Consider the following 17,316-nt stretch of genomic DNA (forward strand, 5'->3'; position numbering starts at 1 on the left):
TAATATTGTGCTCTAAAATCTACAGTGGGAATCATTGTAGTAGTAGCAGGTGACAATTGTTGTCCCAGGCAGAACAATTTTGTAAGAAAAAATTATGACATGGGGGTAGTTGCCACAGAATTAGTTTTCATAAAATACAAAAAAACCCACACTTTGCAATTATTACATCAGCTACAGTTACCTTTCCTTAAGTTAACACCATAAAAAGCACAAGCATTTTTATTCTTTCCTTTATAACATTTTTTTATTGCTTTATAGAAAGGAAAGCTAGATGAAGTGAACTCCATCTTAGCCAGCCATGACAGCTACAAGACACATCTATACAATGACGACTTGTGGGTTGAGTTTATTGAGTTGGACATAGAAGACCCCGAAGAAAAGAACAGAGTCTCAGATACTGACAGGCTCCTAAATGAAGATCATCTGAAATCACAGTGTTGCTTGGGAGCAAAGGATGATGATTCTGGACGGGCCAGTTGTTGTGAACCAGATATTCCAGAGACAGACTTCAGTGCAAGTGACACATGTGATGCCATCTCTGATATTGATCAGTTCAAAAAGGTAACTGAAAAAGAAGAGGATCTCTTGTGCCTTGATAGGAAAGATAATGATGAGTCACTTCAAAGTCTTGCCGACACAGACACCCAACAGCCGCATACTAATACTCAGTCCAAAAATAGCCAGTTGTGGCCACCTTTTGCAGACAGCATTGACTCAGCTAGACCATCGATCCATACCCAGCTAAGTAACCAGAATTCATTGACAGATACTGATTTTTACACACAAGTGAGCGATATTACTCCAGCAGGCAGTGTTGTACTTTCACCAGGGCAGAAATCCAAGGTGGGGAGAGCACAGTGTGAAAGCTGCACAGAACAAAACTTCACCATGGACAATGCCTACTTCTGTGAAGAAGATGTGAAAAAATGTATTGCTGTGACTTCCCACGAAGAGGATGATCTGCATATTCAGGAGCAAAGCTATAACAAGGACGCTTACTTCACCACAGAGAGCCTTACCACTACTGCTGTCAATCTTGGAGCTTCAACAGCAGAAACCCCAAGTTCAGAGATGCCTGTCCTAGACTATACATCTATTCATATCGTTCACTCTCTTGTGCTCAATGCAACTGCACTGCCTGTGCCAGACAAGAAATTTAACATGTCTTGTGGCTATGTGAGCACAGACCAGCTGAACAAAATCATGCTGTAGCTCTTCTTTGACTAGGTGTGTGCAGTATTTCACAGCAGAGAGTCAGCTCGGGCTTGTATGCTGAAACCAAAATGAAATCTAAAAGTTTCTCATGGTTCTTATAATTTTATCTGAAATGTTGAAACATAAAATATTCATCAAAATATTCCTATTGTGTTCTGTAAATATTATCTATGAATTTGTCTTGAGATTATTTTACTAGCAGTGACTTGTTCTTGTGGGTGTTGATTTTTGTGATACTAAACATTGAAATGACTATGTTTAATGTACAGTAAATCATGCTTTTTGATAAAGTTAAAAATCAGGTGGTTTAAAGTCTAAGAATTTAGTAAAAATCATGCTGTTGGCAGAGATCTTTATATCAATAATTGGGAACTGAACATATAGGTGAAAAAACAAAAATAGTTTGAATAACAAAAACACATCTATTTTGATTTATATAAATTAATAAAATATATGTTAATATTTTAGTCATAAAAACATAAATGTTTTCTATTACACTACACACTGTAGGTTAATTATGATGACCCATCAAAGGAATGTAATTGCTGCAATCTTAAAAAGGAGCTTTCTGTTTTATGAAAGTTTTGTTTGCAGCAAAAAGAAAAAATAGATTTTTACAGAGCCATTGTATACCTCCAAAGAAACCTATAGAGAAATTTTCAAATATTGTAGAAACTTACAGTAACTGATTCTATTACTTTCTTATGGTAACTAATATAGAAATATACATTAAACAAAGTTTTGTAGAAAACTTCAAAATATAAAAAATATTTGGGCAAATGTTTCTATTTTTCATCAGATTCTGGTTAATGCTAATAATATACTATTTTATAAGCAAGATTTTGTTGACCACAGTATTAAACAGTGTGCAACTACACTTTCATTGAAAATTTTTGAAAACACATGAATAAGCTCTGGTGACTTAGCAGCATTATCTTTTCACAATTGACCAACTTCTGAAGCCCTCCTACAGCCAAAGGTATCACTACAGTTATTAGTTTGTGCCACATAAAGTCTTGATTAAAAAAATAAAATAAGGACTTCAGGATTTGGTCGGCAGTTCATTTTTAAAGCTATAACAGGATTAAAAGACTTAAGTGGAACAAGGGAATCTAATACAGTATTGTTCAAAAGTGTTTATAATTTTTGCAGCCTAACAGCATCTCCTCTGACTGTGTTAGGCAGACATTCAGAAGGTGAGAAAATGGAAACTTGGTGGGAAAGCTCTCTTGACGGAGCTTTGCAATGAACTGTTACTGATTCAGAAGTTACCTTCCTAGGCCATAGTTCCATCATAGCAGAGTTCTTCTTAGAAAGCAAATAGGGACGTTCGTTTCATTTCTCTGACCTGAACAGAAATGTATGAAGTGCAGCGAATGCATGTCTTGCTTATGATGTCTCCCACTGAACTCATTGATGCTCTTTTTGTGACCAAGGCCTACAGGACTGGGCCCAACTACTGGGTGGGATTTTTAAGTTTAGCACATACTTTATGGTAAATGTGTATTAGATATTCTGCTAATTTGCTGCTATATTTTTCTAACAGCTACATTATTTAGTTTCATATAAAACTGCATAGATGATAGACGCTAATGCAAGTAATGCCTATGTGTGTGTTTGGAAGAAGTTTCTTACTCTGTTTTTATTGCCAAAATTATTTAAATACCTCAATCAAACTCAGAATGTCATTTTGGTACTTTACTGGTCACACGAGCCATTTTACACCGGTCCAAAGATGTGTCTTTCAGTTTCTATTTAACTTTCCTTATGTTAGTGGTTTTTTTGTTTTTCTCAAAGTTTAATAAATGCATTGTCTTTGATCTGTCCTGACACAATGTGTTTTATTGCAGATAATTAAATGTTTATGGAAAATAGAGACTTTATCAGGAGAAATCAAGTATTTCTTATTGAATTAAGTAGAATGCTGCTTTCCTTAGAATAGAACCAATGCCTACTGCGATCAGTGTTTTCACTGATTGATATGTACATAGCTAAAAATAGAAGCACAGACTTAAATTTATAGATGGAGATAAGACATGCTGTACCCAGAACTGGCCAAGATACGTTATTAATTTAGCAGACCAGTTTACCTTTGGCTGGAACAACCTGTGGTTGCAAATAAATAAGCTGCATGTAGGGTACGGCGTTCGGAAGATCTCGCAATGTCACGGAAAGGTAGAAGGCTAGTCGTCGCCTCCCTATGACATATCAGTAATCCCACCTACCGTAGTTAGTATAAAAGGAATTAATTGCGCAATAAAAGACAGAGTTGGCGCTCACACGATGTGTGTTATCTGTCTCTTCCCTGGTCCGGGCCGACCAGTGATCTAATCACGGCACCTTGATATGTAGCAACGCTACACTGCACTAGGTCAAGATTTACACCTACAGTTGAATCCACAAATCAGATATTCTGACAAACCTTGATAGTTACTCGTTGTGATAGTTAAAAACTAGCAGTATATTGTTTTGGGTTTGTGTGGCTGGGTTTTTGGTAGCGGGGAAGGAGGCTGCAGGGGTGGCTCCTGTGAGAAGCTGCTAGAAGCTTCCCCAGCTCCAAGTCAGACCTGCCTCTGCCCAAAGCTGACCCAATCTGTGATGGTGGTAGCGCCTCTGGGAGAACAGATTTAAGAAGGGAAACCTACTCTGGGGGAGGAGATTGGAATGTGAGAGAAACACCTATGCAGATTACCAAGGTCAGTGAAGAAGGCGGGGGAGGAGGTGCACCAGAGGAGGGGATGCCCCTGCAGCCCGCGGTGAGACGGCAGGCTGTCCCCCTGCAGCCCATGGAGGTGAGCGGGGGAGCAGATGCCCACCTGCAGCCCGGGGAGGAGCCCACGCCGGAGCAGGTGGATGCCCCAAAGATGGCCATGACTCCATGGGAAAGCCTGCGCTGGAGCAGTCTGTGACTGAAGATCGGCCCGCGGAAAGGACCCATGCTGGAAAAGTTTGTGAAGGACTGTCTCCTGTGGGAGGGGCCCCACGGTGGAGCAGGGGAAGAGTGAGGAGTCCTCCCCCTGAGGAGGAAGGAGCAACAGAGACAAGTGTGATGAACTGACTGCAACCCCCATCCCCCTGTGCCACTGGGGGAGGAGGTAGAGAAAACCAGGAGTGGAGTTGAGCCAGGAAGGAGGGAGGGGTGGAGGGAAGGTGTTTTAAGATTTGGGTTTTACTTCTCATTATCCTTGTTTTGATGTGATTGGTAGTAAATTAAATTGATTTTGTTTCTTCCCCAAGTTGAGTCTGTCTTTTGCCCATGACCATAAGTGGTGAGTGATTCCTCCCAGTCCTTGTCTCGACCCACGAGCTTTTCTTTATATTTTCTCCTCATCCCACCAGGGCGGCGAGGAGTGAGCAAGCAGCTTCATGATGCTTTGTTACCAGCTGGGCTTAAACAACAACATAAATGAACTCTGAAATGTCAGAAATGTCATAATCCGTCTGTATGAAAAATGCTGTATATTGAATATCTCCAAGTGTATAACTTAGTAATGTACTACTGCCTCTCTTCTCTCTCTAGGGGTAGAGAGACAGCTGTTGGAGGAATCCAACTAGACAAGGGTAAACCCTTTCCACCCAAGGGAATCAGAGTTTGATTCAATTCTTCTACACAGAAGTCCAGTAGCATTTAAGGTATGTAATTGGGCTTCCAGTATTCAGAATATCCTAGTTCACTAAGAGGGTAAAATTGGTAAACACTTAACCAGCTTTTATAGCCACTTGACTTTGGGGAGATACCACTGGATAGATTTCTTTGTTGGAACATTTGCCTCAAGCCTTCAAAAGACTGATTAACAAATAAGAAGGCAGTGATAGCTTAAAGAAAAAACACCTAAGACATGAGAAGTGTGATATGCTTCCTATTCAAGGACTGTTTAGATTATGGTACTCAAGGTAAAGCTTATCTAGTTTAAGATTCTGCTTACAATAGAGGATGCTTAAGGAGTGTTTGGATAATAGTCAAGGCACCAGATAACGGACATTTCGGAGTCACAGACTTGCTAATTAAGGACATACATCCTCCTTGGGCATTGAAAAATGAGGGGTTGGCAAGAGAAACAAAGACCCTGGTGTCCTCAGATGACGCATGACCATGAAAAGACAAAAGGAGTAGGGGTATTGAAACGGGGAGCCAAAGGAACCTTAGTAGATATAATAGATATATAGATGTAGATAAGAACTGTTTAATAATTATCTAGCTTATAATGAAGTTAAAGAAATTTCAATAGAGGTAGACATGGCCCAAGGGGATGAGAAGTGGTGCTTAATGTTTGCATTGTTGAGGCTGGCTGGGGCAGGAGATAGTCCCTGATAAGAAGCAGCAGTCGACCCCAAAAACCAGCCAAGACCGGCCTTGTGACTTTTGGAACTAATTTTAATATGAAGCGGGGATAGATTGTGCCTATGTATAGGCGTATTGCGAAAATCTATGTATATGTAACACTTGACTGTATAAATTTGAAGCGAACTGCCGAGTCAGGCGCGCACGAATTTGGTGGGACTACCCCCCGTGCTGCCCAGCGCTGAATAAACATACCTACTTTACAATCTCACTGATTGTGGAGTCCGTTTCCGCACGTCAGTTTGGCGAGCCAGCCAGCCGCTCACCGCGGGAGCAGACAACGACCTCCTGAAGCCGCGGACCAAACGGTATGTGTCACAAAGGGAGCCTGTAAAGGTACGGGCCGGGGCAGCTGGTAAATCGCGCAGAGACGTCTGGCGTGCAGCGTAGTCCCCGTATGGGACGAGAGTACCCTGTATGGTAACAAGGGGGGATTTGCTGACCGATAGAGCGGCCACCAGCGATCTTGGGGGTAGATCGAGCAAATCCGGGGTGACTGCTGCATCCCAGTATCGGGAGCCAGGACGGACCTGTCGATGACTGGTATATAAGAGGCAGGAGAAGGGTAAGCGCACCCCCTCGCAATTGCGCTTGGTACATTTTTGCAGCTGCTGAATGGTTGTCAACTGGAGCGATGATTGTATGATGTGAATGTTTGGAAATTTAATGTTAAAGATTTTGTGTGAGTATGTGGAAATGTTATGTTGAGATTTATATGTGTATATATGCTTGTTAATGTGTAAATGTCTAAAACTGTGAATTGAATGTTTGAGTAAAAGAGACGCAGCTCAACTGTGGAGCGTGTGTGGAGTTCTGATCCACAGTTTCGTAACTCCACAAGGGGTACGGCCGGAGATGAACAAAAGTGTGATTCCCTCATAATTTGGAACTTGAATTTATATGTTAGCATTGTAATTGTAATTTTGAATTTGATTATTGTAGGGTACGGCGTTCGGAAGATCTCGCGATGTCACAGAAAGGTAGAAGGCTAGTCGTCGCCTACCTATGACGTATCAGTAATCCCACCTACCGTTGTTAGTATAAAAGGAATTAATTGCACAATAAAAGACGGAGTTGGCGCTCACACCATGTGTGTTATCTGTCTCTTCCCTGGTCCGGGCCGACCAGTGATCTAATCGCGGCACCTTGATATGTAGCAACGCTACAGATTATCTTAATCATTTTGTGGTGTTGGTATAAGAAAGTCCCTGTATGGTGCATCGCATAAATGTGGGTATTTGAATGGTGTCTTTATCATCCAGGAAATGAGTGTATGCCCTCATATGTCCTGGAATGTGTGTGGTGTAAACAGAGGTTGCAAATAGATTGTGGAGGGGATATTGAATGCCCTGAGTGTCGGGTTTGGACTCCCTGGGATAAGAGGGGATGGGCTACGTATATAGTTGAGATTGATTGTGGTTGGAAAGGTAGCCGAAAAAGTGAAATTGGTGTGTGAAAGGAAAATTTAATCCCGGAAATTCGGGACGTGTGGGAGGAAAACTGGGAGAAAACTATAAAGAGGTGTAAGAAGCGATTTGCATGGAAGCTTATTAAAAGGAGAAGTTATAAAATGGGAAACAATCAAGGGGGAATATTGAGGAAGAGTCCTCTGGGTTGTGTAATTGCCCACTGGAAAGATATTGTTGGGACCGGAGGTACGGAAAATAAAAAGAACCTTATTAAATATTGCAATCAATGGTGGCCATTGTATAAGTTAGAAGGTGATGCTAAGTGGCCACTTAATGAGTCAATAGATTATAATACTCTATTACAACTAATGCTGTTTTTAAGGAGAGAAGGAAAATGGGATGAGGTTTCGTGTGGAGACATGTTTTTCACCCTCCGAAACCATCCGGAGTGGCAAAGGGACTGTGGAATGGTACCCCCACAGGACCCCATGGTGCTTGCACTTGAGCAAGAAAACAACAAGGAGCTTAGAGGTAAACTGAGGCGGTGCTGTTTGGCATGTAGCATTGGACAGAGATGTACAAAGACAAATAAAATCCATCAGGCACCAGAACAAGATCTAATTGATTTGTTTAAGCCTCCCCCTCGACCACAGGAACAGGATGCAGACTCGGATAGAACTCCGACCCCCCCGAACAGCCCTGTATCTTCCCGGACTAGGAAGAAAACTACCTCAACAGCTTTACAAGCACCTCTCCGAGAGGCGGTGAGGCCGGATGGTGGGACGATGTTAACCAAAGTACCCTTTTCTACTGCTGACCTAGGGGAATGGAAAAAGGTTGCAAAAGATTATAGGAGGGATCCGGTAAGTGTAACTAAGCATTTCCAATTTATTGTAAAACAGCATAACCCTGATTGGAAGGATATACAGCTATTATTGGAATATATGACTGAGACAGAGAAACAGCTGATTTTAAAAACAGCAGGGAACCTAGCTGAAGATCATTATAAGATCACAGGAGGGGACATTAAGGAATATTTCCCTCTCCAAGACCCAAAGTGGGATGTTAATAGATCTGCACATATGGAAAGATTGCAGGGGTATCAGGATTGGATTACAAAAGGAATGGAGAGGGCAATCCCCAAAACTATAAATTGGTCAGCTTTATATGCAGTTAAACAGAGTCCTTCTGAGTCTCCATCTGAATTCCTGGATCGATTGAGGGATGTGATGCACCGCAGCACACCGCTGGATCCTGGGTCAGAGGTAGGAGTACACCAATTGGTCTCCCTGTTTTTGGGTCAATCTACAGGGGATATAAGGCGCAAACTTCAAAAATTACGCCCTACAGAGGGTAGGAATTTAGAAATATTATTGGATGAAGCATGGAGAGTATTTAGTAACAGAGAGGAAGGATATAGGCAAGGGCAAAAGAAATTAATGGCTGTTATCCAGGAAGAAAGAGGAAGAGGGCCTAGACGAGACTTGCCCCGACTGGGCAAGGATCAATGCGCTTTGTGTAAGAAATTCGGTCATTGGAAAAAGGAATGCCCAAGGAACAAGGAGGATCAGAGGGCTCAAACAGGAAGAACGGTAGCCCATGTGAAGGGAGATTGACGGGAACCTGGGGAATCTACCCTAGCGGATCCACTGGTTATAATTAAGCTAGGGAAAACACAACAAGAGGTAGAATTTTTGGTAGATACAGGAGCAACATACTCGGTTCTGAATCAAGCTTTGATGCCCCTGGGAGATGATTATGTCATGGTGAAAGGAGCGACTGGCCAAAGTGAAAAGGCATATTTTTGTAAACCTTTAGAATATAAATTAGGAAAACAGTGGGGCATTCATAAATTTTTATATATGCCCAACACCCCAAAGGCACTTTTGGGAAGGGACTTGTTGGAACAATTGGGAGCAAAAATTGTATTCGAAAAGGGAGAAATTACTCTGGAGGTAAAAGATCAGCAATATATTCAAATGTTGAGCCTAACCTTAACCAGTCTCCCCCTAGAAGGAAGCATTAACGAGGACATCTTAAACCAAGTGTACCCAGGGGTATGGGCTACTGATGCACCTGGAAGAGCGAAAAGTGCTCCACCTGTTGAAGTTAGGATCAAGGAAGGCCAAAAGCTGGTAAGAATTAAACAATATCCCCTAAAGAAGGAAGACAGAGAAGGAATCCGGCCAGTGATAGAAAAATTGTTGCAGTTGGGATTACTAAAAGAGTGTGAGTCTGAATTCAATACCCCTATATTACCTGTTCGGAAGCCCGATGGGTCATATCGGGTGGTCCAAGACTTACAGGCGGTGAATAAGATAACTGAAGATCTTTACCCGGTAGTGGCGAAGCCATATACCCTGTTGTCCTGGGTTCACCTGGGATAGAGTTAATTTTTACAGGAACCTGGGAGGTGGGGGGGCATAGCCGGGGCAGCTGACCTGAACTAGCCAAGGAGCTATTCCATACCCTGTGACATCATGCCCAGTATATAAATGGGGAGTGGGCCGGGGGGAGGGTGCTCTCTCTCTCTCTCTCTCTCTCTCGACTTTCGGTGGGGGAAGTGGCAGAGCGTCGGGTCCCGGGTGGTGAGCAGTTGCACTGTGCATCACTCTTTTTTTGTATACTTTTTCATTAGTACCGTCGTTGTTGTTGTAACTTTTTTTGTGTTGTCCCAGTAAACTGCCCTTATCTCAACCCTCGAGGTTCCAGGTTTTTTTTCTTTTCTCTCCTCCGTCTCCCCCCTATCCCACTGGAGGGGGGCGGGAGGAGTGAGCGAGCGGCTGCGTGGTCCTTTGTTACCGGCTGGGCTGAAACCACGACACCTGTTGACCGTATTAACACCTGAATTGACTTGGTTTACTCTTTTAGATTTGAAGGATGCTTTCTTTTGCCTCCCTCTCCATGAGACCAGCCAAAAATTATTTGCATTTGAATGGGAAAACCCCAAGAGTGGTCGAAAGACCCAGCTCACTTGGACGGTGTTGCCACAAGGATTTAAGAATAGTCCTACCATTTTCGTCAATCAACTTGTGAAAGACTTAGAATCCTGGGAAACCCCGTCTGAGGAGGGAAAACTGTTGCAGTATGTGGATGATATCCTGATAGCCACCAAGACAGAGAAAGATTGTATAATATGGACGGTGAGTCTGCTGAATTTCCTGGGACTTCAAGGGTACCGGGTATCCAAGAAGGCGGCACAGGTAATGCAAAGCAAAGTGAATTATTTGGGCTATGAAATTAGTGCGGGACAAAGAACTTTGGGACAGGCCCGTAAAGAGGCAATATGCCAATCTCGGAGACCTCAGACAGTAAAAGAGTTACGGACTTTTCTGGGAATGACGGGGTGGTGCCCATTGTGGATCTCTAATTATGGATTGCTTGTTAAACTGTTACTGATTTGTCATTGATTTGTTGTTAGTTAGAATTAATCATATTTAGTTTTAACATTTTAGCAAAATCATATGTATGTTGTATTTTATACATTTAACCACCAACCAGTGTCTGTTGTGAAATCCCCTGTATAGCCCCGTACCAAGACCGGAGAAATTGGCTAAAATCATCTAGTAGGAACATTTAGAACTTAGATAACAAGATAAAGAAATTAAAATCTGATTATAAAAGAGTTTGATTTGACTAAAAAGTAGAAAATTGTGAAGCATAAGTATGGGAGTGTTAAGTTTGAAATGTAGCCTTAGGAACTTAGGAGCTTAGAAAATGTATAATGTGTAACCATAAGTATTGTTCAAAATCATTTAACCATAGAAGTTTTGACAAACATTGGTAGTCTTGTAGTGTTTGTTTTAGAAACTAAGGAAACCGTTATGGACACCAGTTTGTTGCTTGGAGACACCTGAGAGGTCAAGAAACGGACGAGTGAGGAAGACTATGAAAGACCACCAGAGGACTCCTGAGGACCACCAGAGACCTTCAGTGCGCCTGCGTAAAGGACATTTACATATGCTAATGATTTCCCGGAAGTTTAATGAATATGTATAACTTTTCTTGGAAATCTAATGAATATGCATCAATAAGTCCTAATATAAGGTGTATTGTTTTGGTGACAGGTGTGCGTGGTTCGTGAGAGGACTCGCCCGCGCACCCGGCCAGCAATAAAGAAGTGTCTGCTTATCTACACTAAATTGGTGTTGATAAGTTCTTCATTCCGAGCTTTTCGGTAACAAAACCACTGTATGCGCTGACAGCCACTGAGCAGAAACACCTTGAGTGGAACAAGGAGACCGAACAAGCCTTTGAGCTACTGAAAAAGGCTTTGATGTCGGCCCCGGCCTTAGGACTCCCAGATGTGAGTAAGCCGTTTCTTCTTTACTCCCACGAGAAGCAGGGCATTGCCCTGGGAATATTAGCACAAAACCTGGGTCCATATCGACGGGCAGTTGCCTACCTCTCTAAGCAGTTAGACACGACTGCAAAAGGTTGGCCTGGATGCCTGCGGGCGGTTGCAGCTGTAATACTGAACATACAGGAAGCCCGAAAGTTTACTCTGGGCCAGAAAATGACTGTTTTGGTGTCTCACACAGTATCAGCAGTACTGGAGGCAAAGGGTGGACATTGGCTCTCTCCACAAAGATTCCTGAGATATCAAGCTGTTACCGAAAAGCTCGGAATGAAGAACTTATCAACACCAATTTAGTGTAGATAAGCAGACACTTCTTTATTGCTGGCCGGGTGCGCGGGCGAGTCCTCTCACGAACCACGCACACCTGTCACCAAAACAATACACCTTATATTAGGACTTATTGATGCATATTCATTAGATTTCCAAGAAAAGTTATACATATTCATTAAACTTCCGGGAAATCATTAGCATATGTAAATGTCCTTTACGCAGGCGCACTGAAGGTCTCTGGTGGTCCTCAGGAGTCCTCTGGTGGTCTTTCATAGTCTTCCTCACTCGTCCGTTTCTTGACCTCTCAGGTGTCTCCAAGCAACAAACTGGTGTCCATAACGGTTTCCTTAGTTTCTAAAACAAACACTACAAGACTACCAATGTTTGTCAAAACTTCTATGGTTAAATGATTTTGAACAATACTTATGGTTACACATTATACATTTTCTAAGCTCCTAAGTTCCTAAGGCTACATTTCAAACTTAACACTCCCATACTTATGCTTCACAATTTTCTACTTTTTAGTCAAATCAAACTCTTTTATAATCAGATTTTAATTTCTTTATCTTGTTATCTAAGTTCTAAATGTTCCTACTAGATGATTTTAGCCAATTTCTCCGGTCTTGGTACGGGGCTATACAGGGGATTTCACAACAGACACTGGTTGGTGGTTAAATGTATAAAATACAACATACATATGATTTTGCTAAAATGTTAAAACTAAATATGATTAATTCTAACTAACAACAAATCAATGACAAATCAGTAACAAAGCTATATTGGTAGAGCAGGATGATGTGGAGATTGTAGTCACTAACATTGTCAACCCAGCTTCTTTTCTCAGCGGGAACACAGGAGAACCGGTACATCATGACTGTTTGGAAACCATCGAAGCAACATACGCAAGCTGCCCAGACCTGAAAGACAGCCCCATGGAAAGCGGGGAAACTTGGTTCACAGACGGAAGCAGTTACGTCCTAAATGGTAATCGACATGCGGGATACACCATCACCACCAGCCAAGAGGTAATAGAATCAGGGGCTTTGCCCATGAACACCTCCGCACAGAAGGCAGAAATAATTGCTCTAACCCGCGCCCTGGAATTGGCCCAGGGCAAAGTTGTGAACATTTATACAGACTCAAAATATGCCTTTGGAGTTGTACACGCACATGGAGCAATTTGGAAGGAGAGAGGACTACTGAGTTCTCAAGGGAAAAGTATCAAACACGCAGAAGAAATTCTGAAGTTACTGGAAGCTGTCCAGCTCCCTGAGAAAGTGGCAATTATACATATTAAGGCACACCAGAAAGTGAGCTCAGATTTGGAAAAAGGGAATGAACTGGTGGACAGAGAGGCAAAACAAGTGGCCAAAACAAAGGTAAAAATAGAAGGGGCTTTAATTCCTGATAGACAAATCTCCCTAAAAGGTAAGCCAGAATATACCAAGGAAGATCAGAAGCTTATTACAGATTTAGAAGGGTCATATAATGAAGAGGGGTGGGCTCACACCCCACAGGGAAAACTAATCATTCCCTCTTGATTACTGTGGCATTTGATATGGGAGGAACATAGGAAAAGACATTGGGGGACAGAGGCTCTGTATAAACATTTGATAAGAGAAATTGTGGCTAGAAATTTATATACCACGGTGAGACAGGTGACTCAACAATGAGATCTTTGCCTTCAGACTAATCCTAAGAACACCCCCAAACTAGAAATGGGCCAGATTGGAAAAGGCAATGGGCCTGGACAACAATGGCAAATTGATTTTACAGAACTTCCAAGAAAAGGGGGGTATCGATATTTATTGGTATTAACTGATACCTTCTCAGGTTGGCCAGAAGCATTCCCAACAAGAACAGCTAAAGCTCGGGAGGTAACTAAAATACTGGTGCAAGAGATAATACCACGTTTTGGGGTTCCAGCAACCATATCCTCTGACAGAGGACCACATTTTGTCTCAAAAATAGTACAACAAATTAGCCGCCATTTGGATATAGATTGGCAGCTTCATACTCCATATCACCCCCAGTCGAGTGGTCAAGTGGAAAAAATGAACCACTTAATCAAACAGCAAATTGTGAAATTGGGACAAGAAGCAAATCTGACATGGCCTCAGTCTCTCCCTTTAGCCCTTCTGCGTATACGAACAAGACCAAGGGCGAGGGAAGGACTGAGCCCCTTTGAAATGTTGTATGGACGACCCTATGAAATACAGAAAGGGGTGTCTGTGCAAGCTGGGGACGAAATTGTGACCTCTTACATGGTAGCACTGAGTAAGCAGCTCAATAAAATCAGGAAGCATGTGGCTGGGACTCGAGGGAGAGGTTTGAATGGACCTGTACATAATATACAGCCTGGGGATTATGTATATGTAAAGTCTCTTACAGAAAAAACCTGGAGCCACAGTGGGAAGGACCATTCCAAGTACTACTCACCTCCTTTACTGCAATCAGAATCAAGGAACAGGACGCTTGGATTCATCACACCAGAGTGAAAAAGACACCCGAAACTCCATGGAAAGCCACCACAAAACCCGATGGACATTTAGTTTTTACGCGGTAAGATGGGGAGTTGTGGGGACTCTCTGTAAGGCATGGGATGAAAACCTGTTTGTCTGATATAACCAGGAGCTAGCAAAGGATATTAATGTATCAAGCTGTTGGATGTGTACCTTAATACCCAGACAAGGAGAAACCTTCCCGTTTATTGGTGTCCCCCTCAGAAGAAACAGCACTAAAACACTATTAAATAGAACTGCCAACTATACTTGTTTATATGGAAATGGTTCCAGAACTATAGTGAAGAATAAACTTGATCTGGATAGCAGACACCCACATGATAATGATCGATACAATTGGTCTTGGAGATTAAAAGACATGGAAAGAGGCAGAGGGGGAGACCCCGTAATGATGCACCCCCATTATGCCAACACTTCTAGTTTTCTTGGGACACTGAATGGAACTTGCTTTCGATGTAATGAATCACACTCTACAGGAATAGCTAATACCGGATGGGGAAATCTAACAGGGAGTTGTTATCTTCCTCCTCCTCGGGAGCCGTCCAATTGTAATCTCCCTGACGGGCGTTGGTACCTTTGTGCAAACGGGGAGGCACATAAGAGTTTACCTATCGATTGGTGGGGAGAATGCACAGACGGAATAATAATCCCACAAACACTCCCTATCTTAGGAAAATTACAGGGAATATTCTGATCCCCATGGCACCACACGAGGACTAAAAGAACCTCTAACCCTCTTATAGAACGAGGCACCACATTCCACAGTGTGGTACGATGGCTTTTCCCAATGCTTGGAGTATCTGAATTGGAAAAAGCAATAGTCAATGTATCAGCGGTGGTCGAGACTTTAGCCAATACTACTGCTGACTCTCTAGGAAAATTACAAGCCGAAATTGATTCCTTGGCAAAGATAACGATACAAAATCGCCTTGCATTAGGTATGTTAACCGCAAAGGAAGGGGGAGTGTGCCTGTAAGAGGCTGAATTGTTATCTCGAACCATTTGCCTCAAAGATTGTTAGGTCTGAGGGACTGGGCTGTCATCAAGGAACTGTGAACTGCTCATCTTGAGCCCTTTGTCTCCAAGATGGCCGGTTTAAGCGGGACACTCCTCTGTCCATAAGGATGATTACCAGGCCATTGAGGCATCCAGGGGAGGAAACTGGGCTGGAGCTGATAAGATATTGGTTTCTGGTATCGATCACGCGAAGGTCATGTGATAAATGAAACCTGCAGCGCATGACATCATCGAAATATGCCCTATAAAAAACCCCTAGAGACAAGTGGTGAGAGGGCCTTTTCTTCCTCACCAAAGAATTGAAGATTAAGGACCGACGGGACGCCGCTGGATCCGTGCTGGTGACCATCCTTGCAACTCTATCCCGACTGCTTGCTTAATTTCTACCTTTTCTTCCATTCTATCCTATCGCTACCATTTTCCACTTTTGATACTTTTGATAATAAAAACTCTTTTGACTATACGGCATTTGACCTCATTTGTGTCTTAATCTCGCTCTTGGGATCATATCGAAACCTTCCCCGACATTGGATCGGGACAGTGCGTACTTATAAATCAAAGCTGTTGTGCTTATTTAAATGAAAGGCAGCAAGTAGAGACAGATATTGGAAAGATTTGGGAAATTTCTAAGGAGTTACATCTTATCACTATGGATGACACATCATGGAGATTTTCTGAGATATGGGAAAAACTAACTTCCTGGTTGCCATATTTAACATGGCTAAAACAACTGTTTGTGACAGCAATAGTAATCATTTTTCTGCTCATAATCCTTTGTACAACAATTCGATGCAGCTTATGGTGTTTCCAAAGCACAGGAGATTCCTACAGCGAATGGAAAAACAATCAGTTGCGACGAAGACTCGAGTCCAATAAATATTTTGAAAGAATGCTAGATAGGGAAGCAATGCATTAGAAGTACTAGAGTTGGATATAGTAAAAGAATTTACTATTTTCTAGAAAAGGGGGGACTGAGACGGGAAGCCAAAGGAACCTTAGTAGATATAGTAGATATATGGATGTAGATAAGAACTGTTTAATAATTATCTAGCTTATAGTGAAGTTAAAGAAATTTCAATAGAGGTAGACGTGGCCCAAGAGGATGAGAAGTGATGCTTAACGTTTGCATTGTTGGCCCAAGGGGATGAGAAGTGATGCTTAATGTTTGCATTGTTGAGGCTGGCTGGGGCAGGAGATAGTCCCTGATAAGAAGCAGCAGTCCACCCCAAAAACCAGCCAAGACCGGCCTTGTGACTTTTGGAACTAATTTTAATATGAAGCGGGGATAGATCGTGCCTATGTATAGGCGTATTGCGAAAATCTATGTATATGTAACACTTGACTGTATAAATTTGAAGCGAACTGCTGAGTCAGGCGCGCACGACTTTGGTGGGACTACCCCCCCCCCCCCCCCCCCCCGTGCTGCCCAGCGCTGAATAAACATACCTACTTTACAATCTCACTGATTGTGGAGTCTGTTTCCACACGTCAATAGCTTTGTTAACAGAAATCAAATCTAGGCAGGGGCTGAATGCTAGTCACTATTGCTGACTCCTTAAATAATGGCTCTGACAACAACAGGAAAGGTGTTACTGTAAGATAGCTGCTGTAAGTCCTCCTCTAATTTCAAATTATGTTTGCTGATATAAATCAGATAAAGATCTGACTCTTCCAGACTTCCATCAGCTTTCAAAAAACAGGAGGAGGCAGTTTGTCTGTTCAGGATTTGATTGTTGCAAGCATATGTATCAGCACACCTCTCCCTCTGCTTTTATATAGAACGCATTTAATAAACAGTTCAGTTCTTCCACCAGTCCTCCGAAGGTCAGTATTGCTTTACAATATTTCTTTATCTACAGAGACCACTTGAGGTACTTACTTTTTAAGTTCATTATGGTACTAGGAGGCTCCTTTTTTGTGAAAATAGTTTTTATTCATGGTGGGAGTATATGGCTATCAATCTCAGCTTCCTGTGTGCTGCAGCAGCAAAGTGTATTTTGTTAAGTGAAAACTGTCACTTAGACTGATCTGATCTATTTTTGTATTTCATGTGCAAATTGTTTCAGCAGTTCACAAACAATTTTCTACTGAGAGTGCTTTGATGCTGAAATGACAGCTGCTCTTGAATTTCCAGGATGGACAGAACAGTAAAAAAATGGTTGATTTAGCCAGTTATATCTT

General features: G+C 42.2%; 2 protein-coding genes across 4 annotated transcripts in view; both read left to right on the forward strand.

Annotated features, from left to right (window-relative positions):
• Positions 1–3,109, forward strand: part of LOC121232759 (growth hormone receptor-like) — a 227,951-nt gene extending 224,842 nt beyond the window's left edge. For all 3 annotated transcript variants that reach the window (XM_041121168.1, XM_041121166.1, XM_041121167.1), the window contains one exon: positions 259–3,109. In XM_041121168.1, the coding sequence (XP_040977102.1) occupies positions 259–1,212 (954 nt within the window). In that variant the 3' untranslated portion in view covers positions 1,213–3,109. The remainder of the gene's footprint in view (positions 1–258) is intronic.
• Positions 3,110–13,785: 10,676 nt separating this feature from the next.
• On the forward strand, positions 13,786–15,886 carry LOC121232751 (endogenous retrovirus group V member 2 Env polyprotein-like; the record flags this gene model as incomplete). The annotated part of the gene is given in 3 exon segments (XM_041121154.1): positions 13,786–13,873; positions 14,595–15,082; positions 15,677–15,886. Coding segments are annotated over 3 exon segments (786 nt in total), but the record flags the coding sequence as incomplete, so codon positions are not given.
• Positions 15,887–17,316: the final 1,430 nt, after the last annotated feature.

This window comes from Aquila chrysaetos, chromosome W (assembly GCF_900496995.4).
Source record: "Aquila chrysaetos chrysaetos chromosome W, bAquChr1.4, whole genome shotgun sequence".
Lineage (NCBI taxonomy): Eukaryota > Metazoa > Chordata > Aves > Accipitriformes > Accipitridae > Aquila > Aquila chrysaetos.